This window comes from Pteropus alecto, unplaced genomic scaffold (assembly GCF_000325575.1).
Source record: "Pteropus alecto unplaced genomic scaffold, ASM32557v1 scaffold1978, whole genome shotgun sequence".
Lineage (NCBI taxonomy): Eukaryota > Metazoa > Chordata > Mammalia > Chiroptera > Pteropodidae > Pteropus > Pteropus alecto.
The window spans coordinates 12,524-22,730 of record NW_006440832.1 but is presented as its reverse complement, the minus strand read 5'-3'; the positions used below and the strand labels follow the sequence as shown (position 1 = coordinate 22,730).

The window sequence follows — 10,207 nt, the reverse complement described above, 5'->3', positions numbered from 1 at the left end:
GGGCCGCGCGCGGGGGAGGCCGGGAGGGTGTGCGGGGCGTGCGCGCGCCTTAAGACGGCGGGAGGGGGAACCTGAAGGTTTTGCCACTGGTTCATCCCTGGCTTCAAGATCCGGTTCGGTGATAGTCCGACTTTGGGACCTGAGTCTTCCCTGGACCGAACAGTGAATCCGCCTCCCCGCGCTTCTGGAGCAGGAGAGGACCGCAGCCCCTCACTACAACCACACCAACGCCCTTCTCAAGCCACAGAACGCATGGGGTGTCGAGGGCGAAAGCATAGCTAAAAAAGGGAAAGGACTTTGCAGCCCCCTGACCACTTGGTTTGTCAGACAGGCGTTTGAGGGTGTGCTGCGTGCGAGGCGTTGGGATGCGGGTGAACAGGACCCACACTTCCCTCTCTTCGTGGAGCTTATGTTCCGGAAGTGAAGACAGCCAAGGAAAAAACGGACAAACCACGACTTTAAGCAATCATGGTGCTGTGGTGAAAATTCCCATTTCGACGGTTTGTCGGCGGGACTAATGACAACAAATGTTCCACTGCAGGGGGCGGGTAACGTAAGCAACGAGTCTCACTGACGTCGCGCTACGTCAGTGCCCGGGAGCAAAGGCAGAGGTCCCCGCCACTCCCACCCCTCCTCGCTTCATTTTCTTTCCTGCAGTGCTCGCTCTTTCCAGGCACCGATCTCCACTTCGTCCCTCCAGCAGTAACTGGGGCCCGGCTCTGCACCGAGTTTGCGCCTCCACCGCACCGCGGCCGGCGGGGGCCTCGAGAGCCGGGCGGGGACAGCTCCCCGTGGCGACCCCGCCACACCTCTCGCCTGGGAAAGGGCCTGTTAGGACCTGACCTGCCGCAGGCTTCGGCGGGAGGGGTTGACACCGTAACTGGCGTTGAGAACACTAACCGCCAAGTGTAAAGAAAACAAACTGCCCGGTCCCTAGGTCAAGTCCACCGCGCCGCCCCCGCGCTCCACAGTCGCGACCTCGGCCGGAAGTTGGCGGGCCGAGGCGGAAGGGGCGAGGCCGGAAGTGCCTTCCCGTGACTGCCACGTCGGAGGCGGCTGTGGCTGATACGGTGACAGATCCTGGGGCCGGAACCGGGCACGATGGCGGACTGGGCTCGGGGTGAGCGCGGGACAGCGGAGCCGGATGGCGGCAGGGCCGGCCGTCACCGACACCGCTGTCCTCAGCAGCCCTCCTTGCTGATTGGTCTCGGCAGGGCCTGCGAACTGGCGGAGCCTGGTCCTGGCGGGGCCAGGCTGCACCCGGTCCCGCACAGACGCGCCGTGAGGGGTCGCTGGGGCCCTGGGTGCTCCCGCCCACCCGCGCCGCGAAGCTGCGGGGTCCCCGCCGCTCTGTCCCCTGAGAGACCGTTCTGCATTGGGCCTCGGCCGGCCACCGGGTGGACGCAGCCCTAGAGGTGGAAGCTGCGTGGTGGGAGGGTCTAAGCCGGCCTCGCAGTGACTGGGGCCTTGGACGCCCCATTTGCTGTCTGGGACCCCTGTTCTCATTTGCGAAGTGGGATGCTGACTGCCTGTCCCTCTAAGCTCTTCTGACCTTTAGGAATTAAAGGGAAGGGAGTGGTGGGACGTTAACAGGCTTTCCTTTGGGGCTTGTACACATCAGTGATTCTTAGGGCTGCACTGCCGTTAGAAGGGTCACAATGAGGACGTGGTTCCATAGTATAGCAGTTAGCACGTCTGCTTTACATGCAGAAGGACCTGGATTTGTGCCCAGTGGAGCCACGGCCCATGGTCCACGGCCATGCTAGGCCATGCTATCCTGAACAAGCCCGATGCCTGATCTCGGAAGCTAAGCAGGGTCAGGCCTGGTTAGTTCTTGGATGGGAGACCACGTGGGAAGACCAGGGTGCTGTAGGCATAAATAATAATTAATAATAATAATAAGGGCACAATGAGGCATGTGGCCCACAGCAGATTTGTACCCCAAAGTTGGGGAGAGATTGTTTCACAAACCTGGCGTGATAGTAGTTCTGAATCGGCTGGCCCAGCCCTAGTCCTGGGGCAGTTCTCAGCAGGCACTGTGTTCAGGGTGTCAGACAAAGCCCTTGCTGGGTTGCAGAGGTGAGCAGATCTAGGCCTTAGGGGTCAACCTCAGCACCTGTTTCTCGGTGTTGAGTATTGCTCCCTGTTTCCTCTGGTTACTCGTTGCCTCTCCAGGACCGGGTTCACAGGTGGTCCCTGCAGGGGCCTTCCTGCTGCCCCCTGGGTACGCTTCCTAAGTCTCCCTACCACAGTTTACTGTTTATCTCTGAGAACAGGTTCCAGGTACACTGATGGTGACGTGGAGGGGTGGTACAGATTCTGTCATGATACCTGAAAGTGCCAATTTGACTGAATTGTTTGCAGTTGTACGCTTTGAGATGCCTACCTGTCCTGGCCTTGACATGTACACAGGACATGTGCTCATGCACACTGTCATTTATGCAGCCTGTCTCATGTGGGCTAAGTGCATGCACCACACCCTGGCTTAGGGCTGGGCCTGTTCTCAGACACAGATGGACCCAGTTTCCCCAGATGTGAGACTTGGGCAGATGGGGTCGTGGTGGGTCCCAGAGGCCACGAAGGACTGACAGGCAGGGTCAGGCTCGCGTGTGGGTGTACTCCTCAGCCTCTCTCTTCTTGCAGCCCAGAGCTCTGGTGCCGTGGAGGAGATTCTAGACCTGGAGAACAAGCGGATGGCTGACAACTTGGCTTCCAAGGTCACCAGGCTCAAATCGGTCAGTAGTGAACTCCCCTCACCATCTGGCACCCCAGAGTGGGGATCAGAGGGAGGATAGAAGCCTGGAAGAGTTTTATGCACTTTCTTCTTGTCCCATCGAAGGCTGTGCTCATTCGTGTGAGGCTTAGGTGACACCTGGACCTGACCTCTGGGAGTGGTACCATGTCTGGCAGAGTTATTAGCCAGGTCTGCTGGTTTTGTAGGGGGTTACACGCTATCAATGTGTCTGCCCTGGCTTGACCCAGCCCCCTCTGTGTTTTGACCAGCTGGCCCTGGACATCGATAGGGACACGGAAGATCAGAACCGGTACCTGGATGGCATGGTAAGGGTCTGCGATGTGCCCTGCGCTGCCCGTTGTGCAGGCCCCGCGTGGGCCATGGAGGCATCACCCATGTCTGACCGGGCCGGGCTTCCTCCCTCAGGAGTCAGATTTCACGAGCGTGACAGGCCTGCTCACAGGGAGCGTGAAGCGCTTTTCCACCATGGCACGGTCTGGGCGCGACAACCGAAAGCTTCTGTGCGGTATGGCTGTGGGCCTGATCGTGGTCTTCTTCATCCTCTCCTACCTCCTGTCGAAGGCAAGGACGTGAGCGAGTGGGACGTGAGCTTCTGTGGGTGCCTGGGGCAACCAGAGTCTTCCCCATCCTGGTGTCCTGGGCTCCAGAGGACTTGCCTACGAAATACTCCTTTGAAATGGCGATTGTGGCTTAGGAATCTTCTTCCTGTGTGGCTGGGAGCCCATGGTTGCCTCGGATTCAGTGAGCTGTGTTGGCTGGTCCCATGTGTGTAAGGGGTCCCGGTGTTAGAGGCACCGACAGAGCCACGTCAGCAGAGCAGCCAGAAGTCCTGGATGTGGCCACCCGTGGCCAGCAGCCCTTCTGCAGCGCTTGGGGCTCTGATGTCCCAAGGCTCCTCCACCCCGTCCTTCTCTGGGTAAGGCCACATCCAGTGTCCGAGGTGCCTGGATCTGACACGGGAAGGGGTGTGCTGGGGAACTCTGATCAGCACCATCTCCTCCAGGAGTCCTCAGCCCAGATGTGGTGGCTTCTCCTGGCCAAGGCTGCGGGGCCCACCACCAGGCCCTGCGCCTGCCCTCCAGTCCACGGCTGAAGGACAGGGCTGTGGGTGGAAGAGTGGCCCACAGTCCTGGCTGGAGGCCCTGGACCCGGATCCTTCCGGATCTCATGGCCATTTATCCAAGACCAGAAACTCACATTTTCTCAGGACTTAGGGTCAGCCTAGCACCAAAGGTGTATTTACAGGAGAGCAGATCTGTGGAAGCAGGCCTGCCTGGCACTTGAGAGTCAGAGGGGGTGGTCATCCCTGCACAAACCCTCTCCTGAGGGTCACTGGGCAGTTCCCACGCCAAGCACAGCCCATCTTCCCTCAGCAAGTCTCCCCTTGCTGTGGGGGCTCTGAGCCACCCCCTCGTCCCCTGCCATGGCAGACTGCTCGCCCCACCCACCTGTCCCCGGGCCCCTGCTGCCCACCTGGCCAGCCTCACGCTCACGAACCAAACCACAGGCCCAGCCAGGCCAGCGGCTTCGTACCCCGCAGTGACATCCCAGCACCCTCGTGTTTGCGTAAAAACAGTCGAGGGGGGAGTTGTCGGCCGTGTGTCCTTCCGTCTCTGTTTCCATCCACCTTCCCAGTCACTCCCCCTTACTGCCTGCAGACTGTCGGCGCACTGTCTCCTCACCTGCACGGTCACCGCACGTGCAGTCACAGCCTGGTGCCTGTCTGCCCCTGCTGCCCTCTCTCTGGTCTCCCTCCTTCCAGTACCACCACTGCTCCTGTCTGCCCCCCTCCACCCGGCAGGCCAGGTCTCAAAGCGTCACTGCAGTGCCCTCTTCCCTGCTGGGGGAGGAGGCCCCAACCTCACCCCTAGGGCCCCATTCTTTGTGCCCCCAGCCTCCAGCGTGGGCTCATGTCACACTGAGGTCGGCTGACCCACCTCTATGTTTGGGGCTTGGCTGCTTCCTCGATGTCCCAGCCCCCGAGGTCCTGCCTGGCTACTTCAGCTTTGATTGAGCCCCCTGCTCATCTGTCGGTCCTCATCGTGGGGACTTGTCCATTGCTCGCCAAGCTAGATCGCTGCTGCCTGTATCTTCCTGGTCACCGTGGACAGGGCACAGACCGGAACCCAAGTTCCACATCCCCCAGCCTTTCCTGGGCCCGTGATGCTCACCCCACACCTGGAGAACACCCCCGAGGATGTTCCCTGCCCCACTGTGCCTACTCATGTTATGCGGACCTGGCTGGCTTTTGGGAGAGCTTTTTCCGTTCCCGTCTCCTGGCTGCTAGTTCTGTCCCCACCCCTCCACCTCCACGGCTCTGTGCAGCCCTCCCAGCCATTTGGAGGCCTGGGTTTTAGTTCCTTTCTGGTTTACATTTGTTTCTGTCACGATGTTGGGATGGGTCTGTGAAGGGGACATGGTGACTGCAACTGCCACATCAGCAGGGCTTCCTGTAGGCCTCACCTTGCCGCTTAGCCCTGGACCCTCAACACCTAATCCTGGGATGAGGGGGCTTTGCTGACATTGATTCCCAAGACCAGGAAAACAAGAAAGGACCTGGGGGCTCAGTCTGCTACAGTAAGGACAGATTGTCAGGCTCTATCCTGTAATTCAAGGAAAAGACACTAAACAGTTTGCAATAAACAGCTTTGTGAGGGAGCAGACACGTGGTTCTCCGTGTCCTCGTTTCCTTGGGGGCTTGGGACAGTTTGGTTTGGAACTGACCCTGGTCCACGGACTGGCCGTGGCACCGAGGACCCACACCCCACTCCTTCCTCCATCTCTGCCCCTCCCAGGCCCATCAGGCAGCTGGTCACTTCTCGCTGCTCACCTTTTACTGCCAAGATCCTGTCACTCGGGGGATGGAAGCATTGCCTCTTAGGCGCTGAATGGGTGGGTGTGACCTGTAGCCTCGCGGGGCTGCAGCCGAGGGAGCATCAGCAGCCACGCTCTTCGTCTTGTGCTGGTGGTCCCCCAGGGGCCACAGGCAGGGCCTCCCACCCTGAGAGCCTCGGTGGCCTCTCCCCAAGGCCGAGGTGAAATCCAGACCCCACTCCTCAAGGCCCGACCGTGGGTCCCGGGGCAGTGTCTGGAAATGCCCCTCTCAGGCACAGCTTGGACGCTACCTTCCTGCCCGTGTCTTCCTGTTCTTCCTGTATCGCTGTGATGTGGAACAGGTCACCTTAAAACTTAGTCACCTGAAGGCGTGGTAGTAATTTATGTCTTAAGGTTACTGTGGTTGGAACTTGAGACATGCACAGCGAGGACAGCAGTTTCTGCCCTACGATGTCCAGGCCTCACCTGGTGGACACTGGCTGGGCTGCCATACCCTGAAGGCCTGCTCACGCATCTGCAGGTTGGTGCTGGTGTGAGCTGAGGGCCCATCTAGGCTGACTGCCCAGGTGTGACGGTGAGCAAGGTGAGCGGTCCAGGCAGCAGCTGTGTCCTTTGTTGAATGGCCTGACCCCAAAGTCATGCGGCGTCACTTTACGGCGGTCACAGGCTTTAGTCCGGATTCAAAGGGACCCCACTAATCAGTGGTGGAGTCAGCACAGCGGCAGGAGAGTGCGGGAAGGAGGGATGGGTGCAGGTGTGGCCGTCGGGTCTGCAACCAAACTCAGGGCGGGTGTCTGCCCTTCGAGCCCGGCTGTCTCTGCTCGGGCCTAGGCCCTGGAAGCCAGGACGGGACCCATGGGGGCTTCTGTCTGAAAGCTTGACGTTCCCCCCAAGACAAACCATCACCAATGGAATCCATGATTTATTAAATATGTGGGCACAGCAGCAAACAAGATTAGCAAATGGGAAAGTAGCATAGAAAAAATAACGGGTCGCAGTTGTCTGAGCAAGCGTGTTCCACTCTGCAGGGCTGCAGGGCCAGGCCGGCCAGTGGGGGAGCGCCCTGAGCCCACATCCCAGGGCCGGGCTCCAGCCCAGGCGCGGTGCAGACCAGGGCTAGTCCACGTCCACGACCAGCGGTGTCATGTAGTCAGAATGTTTTATGCCGAAGGTGACGATGGGGGCGCAGGGCTTAGTCATTGTTACCTGGGAGAGGAAGGGCTGTGAGAGGAGCCGCCCCTGCCCCACCCCGCAGGCTCTGCTGTCACCCGGGCTAGGGTTGCTGATGGCTTTCCTGTTCCTCCGGGACCCCAGGCCAAGATGACCAGCGTGAAGGCCACACTACCAGGTCTGACCACAGCCTGGTATGTAATGAGCGCTCGGTAGCATTAACTGTCACCAGTGTCTGGGGATGCAGAGCCTGCCAGCTGGGGAAAGGTCTCAGTGCCGTAAACGCACGGCATCCTGAACGCGCATGGCCACTGTGACCCCTGCTGGCTCATACCGCCATCCCTACCCCACCCCCTCAGCCTGTGTGCACCCTGTCTGGACCGTGTCACCCCCACCACCCTCTTCCCGACCTTCTCAGGGCTGTGAGCTCCTGGTCCTGGCTTGAGGGTCTTGTCCCCTGGGGGCTCCACTCGGGCAGCCATGGTGTACTGTGGAGCCTTGAATTTCGTCACCTGCACATCGGTCTGACGGTAGGCCGCGGGACCTGGGGTCTGGGAAGCAAAAGAGGCTCAGACAGGCTCGGCCTGCCAGGCCACGTGACTCCAGAGGGCGAGGGGCTGGCATCAGACAGTGGGCTTCGGGCCCCGGGTCGCTGTGCGTCTGTGTGTCGGGCTCCTTCATCTCCAGAGTCCCCGTGGGGATGACACCTCGGCATGTGCCAGCCCCCGCACTCACCCCTCCCGCGGGCGTGTGATGGGGGCCCCTTCCTGCTGGGCACTGGCCTGGGGCTGAGGGCGGTGGGCTAGGCTGGGCGGCAGTTCAGGGGTGCTCCTGCCTCAGGGCCTCTACACCCATTTCTGCGGCTGGGACCCCCCCCACTACCTCACAGCCTACTCTCCTCCTGTCTTCCTCCTGCGTGCTGCCCATGGAGCGCTGCTCCGTGACCCCGCCCTGTTCAGCCCTTCTTTGCATTAGGGTGTAACCCGACACTTGGCAGGAGAGCTGAGGGCTCTCAGGAGGGCAGGATCAGGCCTCTGGGCCCTGGGCTGGGGGGCGGAGGCAGATGGGGGTGAGCTCCACCCACTGGGCCCCCCTTGCCTTGTGCACGTCGTCACTGAAGCTGCCCAGCTTGCTGCGGCCTTTGATGGAGAAGGAGGGCTGGGCGGCCTTGCCGACCGTGTGCGGCCCCATCACCACGGGCAGCATGTAGGCGGCGGGGCCTGAGGGTGCAGCGGCGCTGAGTCTCCCCGGGCTCATGCCCTGGGGCTCCCCGCCTCCAGGGGGCCAGCGGCAGGCTACCCCACCGCGCCCGCCCACCCAGGCCCCGACCCAGCCCGCCATGGGCCCTCAGGGTCGTGGGAACCTGGGGTGCTGTCCACTTGGAAGGTCTTGGTCCGGGCAGAAATGGAGTGGCTGGGCGCCGAGTCGAACACATGCTTGGTCGATCTCTCTGGAAAGTAGTCGCCTGGGGGAGGAAGGGCCCTCATGCAGGTGCCTGGCCTTCTCAGGGGCTTGGGGACCCCAGTGCGGCAGGTTACTGAGATTGGTCGGGGTACCCAGAGTGGGAATGCTGCAGGACTGGGGTGCAGGAGGGGGTAGGGTCTGACATGGGCCTGGTGTGGGGACAGGGGCCGAGTGAGGCCCAGATCAGAGCTGGGCTCAGGTGGCTCGTAGGCTGCGCTGTGGTCAGCAGCTCCTCTGCTTGTGCCCCCTCGTGAGCAGAGGGACAAGGACAGGAGGGCGAGGACACTGCCCCCTCACACCATTGGCTCTACAGGGCGCACAGTGGCCGCCAACAGGCTCGGGCTGGGCTGGGGCTGCCACTCACCGGGGCCAGGGGTCAGCAGGGTCTTGGTGCTGTAGCGCCCCAGGATGGAGAAGGCGGGGCCGAGGTCCTTGCCGGTCCTCAGTATCTTGGGGTTCACGCTGTAGCGAGGCCCTGGAGAGCAGTTCTCTGCCAGGAGCATGGGGGCCCCACGGAAGCTGTAGGCGGGTGCCCGCAGCTTGGTGGGCGTGTGCTTCACAAAGCCTGTGGAGCAGGGGCTCTGAGCAGCCTGGGGCCAGACCCCAGCCTTCTCTGCATCCTATGACCCCAGCGGAGTCGATGGGCTGAGAGTCAGGGCTGAGTCCCAGGCCCACCTCACACCTGGCTCCCGCCCCTCCCCCCACAGTTCCCTCCCGGACCCAGAGGCGCTTACCTGTGGTAGGTGGAATCAGGTACTTGGGTCCAGGGCTGCTGTAGAGGGCCATGATGGGCCCCCGGGGGCGGTGGGGCCTCCAGGTGCCCACCCACACCTCCTCTGCCATGGCCGGCTCTGTCCATGGATAGGAGGGTGACCAAGTGCTGGGAGTCTGCAGCCCCGCACCCCTCCCTGCTTGTGCCCCACTGATGGGCAGAACGTCAGGCCACAGCTTCCAGGGCAGGTCCCGAGCTGGAGCCCAGACCTCAGTGAGCGGTAGGCCTCTGCCCGGAGGAGCAGCTTTCTTCTGCCCTCACCAGTCCCCGGGGGACAGCGTCAACCTTGGTGTACAAGCCTGGAAGAGCTGTCTCCTCTGCCCTCACTGGCCACCCTCCCTGGCCCTAAAGGGTTCTGGCCGGGTTCCTCCCTCTCAGAGACGTGAGGGCCAAGGCTGTGGGGGGTGGGCGACCCTCTGGGGGGACCCTCACCTCTTCAGTCCAGGAGCCGCACTCAGAGCAACCTATGGGCCAAGCCTCCTCAGAGGTGGTCCTGTCACATTGTCCTTGGAGCCGGGGAGTTCCGCGAAGGGAGCATGGAGAGCCAGGCGCCTCCCTCTCTCTCGTCTGCCACCAGGGGCTTTGAGAATTGGGGAGGTCGCAGCTCCTGAGCTCTAGAATGTGGCTCTGTGCGGTGGTAGGTTCTAGATCACTGTCTGTGTGATGGGGACAATGGCCTCTCCTGGAGGGTAGGCAGGGTGTGGCTCTGCTGCTCACTGAGAGGGACACGAGGCACAGAGAGCAGGACGAGGGACAGCGAGGGCCTGGACCGGGCAGCAGGGCCAAGTGACCCAGAGCCAAGCGGCCATGGCGAAGCTGGCGAGGACAGAGCGGCCCCTGGCGGAGGCCACTCTGCCGGAAAGGACCCTGGGACCCGGGTGGGGGTGGGGCGGGGTAGGGTGGGGTTGGCAGGTCACCGTGGGAAGCTGCTGGTTGCAGCGGGAACTTTGAGGCCCACGCTGTCCTGCACACCACTGGCTGTGCCGGCCCCGTGAGCAGGCGCACTTACCTTTCTGTCCCTCTTAGGGCTGGGTTGGCGTGTCTTCTAGGCAGACTCTTCTTGGGTGACTTTGGGGAGAGAGATCGCTCCCAACCCTCGCCCCTGCTACGTGTGTGTTGTGTGCGCTTGTTGTCTCGGAACCCCCAGCCTGGCGCTTCCTCTTCCCAGGGCTGTCTGCTGCCCGCCCCTCCCACCGCAGACAGCCCCCCCC

General features: G+C 61.9%; 3 protein-coding genes across 5 annotated transcripts in view; 1 reads left to right on the top strand and 2 right to left on the bottom strand.

Annotated features, from left to right (window-relative positions):
* RIC8A (RIC8 guanine nucleotide exchange factor A) overlaps nt 1–208 on the bottom strand; it is a 6,037-nt gene extending 5,829 nt beyond the window's left edge. For both annotated transcript variants that reach the window (XM_025051083.1, XM_006917927.3), the window contains exon 1: nt 72–208. In XM_025051083.1, coding sequence (XP_024906851.1) covers nt 72–95 — 24 coding nt within the window. In that variant the 5' untranslated portion in view covers nt 96–208. The remainder of the gene's footprint in view (nt 1–71) is intronic.
* A 123-nt stretch (nt 209–331) lies between these two features.
* On the top strand, nt 332–5,418 carry BET1L (Bet1 golgi vesicular membrane trafficking protein like). Of its 2 annotated transcripts, none has more exons than XM_006917924.3 (4): nt 332–548; nt 2,644–2,735; nt 3,004–3,060; nt 3,161–5,418. In XM_006917924.3, the coding sequence occupies exons 1-4, from the start codon at nt 518–520 to the stop codon at nt 3,326–3,328; spliced, it is 348 nt and encodes a 115-aa protein (XP_006917986.1). In that variant the 5' UTR covers nt 332–517; the 3' UTR covers nt 3,329–5,418. The 2 variants fall into 2 exon arrangements, with proteins under 2 accessions (XP_006917986.1, XP_006917987.1); XM_006917925.3 differs by having other exon boundaries at nt 332–1,120.
* Nucleotides 5,419–5,544: 126 nt separating this feature from the next.
* Nucleotides 5,545–9,860, bottom strand: ODF3 (outer dense fiber of sperm tails 3). The gene is made up of 6 exons (XM_015594068.2): nt 8,959–9,860; nt 8,589–8,789; nt 8,124–8,225; nt 7,859–7,980; nt 7,171–7,311; nt 5,545–6,796 (listed from the first exon to the last, which is right to left on the bottom strand). The coding sequence occupies exons 1-6, from the start codon at nt 9,065–9,067 to the stop codon at nt 6,707–6,709; spliced, it is 765 nt and encodes a 254-aa protein (XP_015449554.1). The 5' UTR covers nt 9,068–9,860; the 3' UTR covers nt 5,545–6,706.
* Nucleotides 9,861–10,207: the final 347 nt, after the last annotated feature.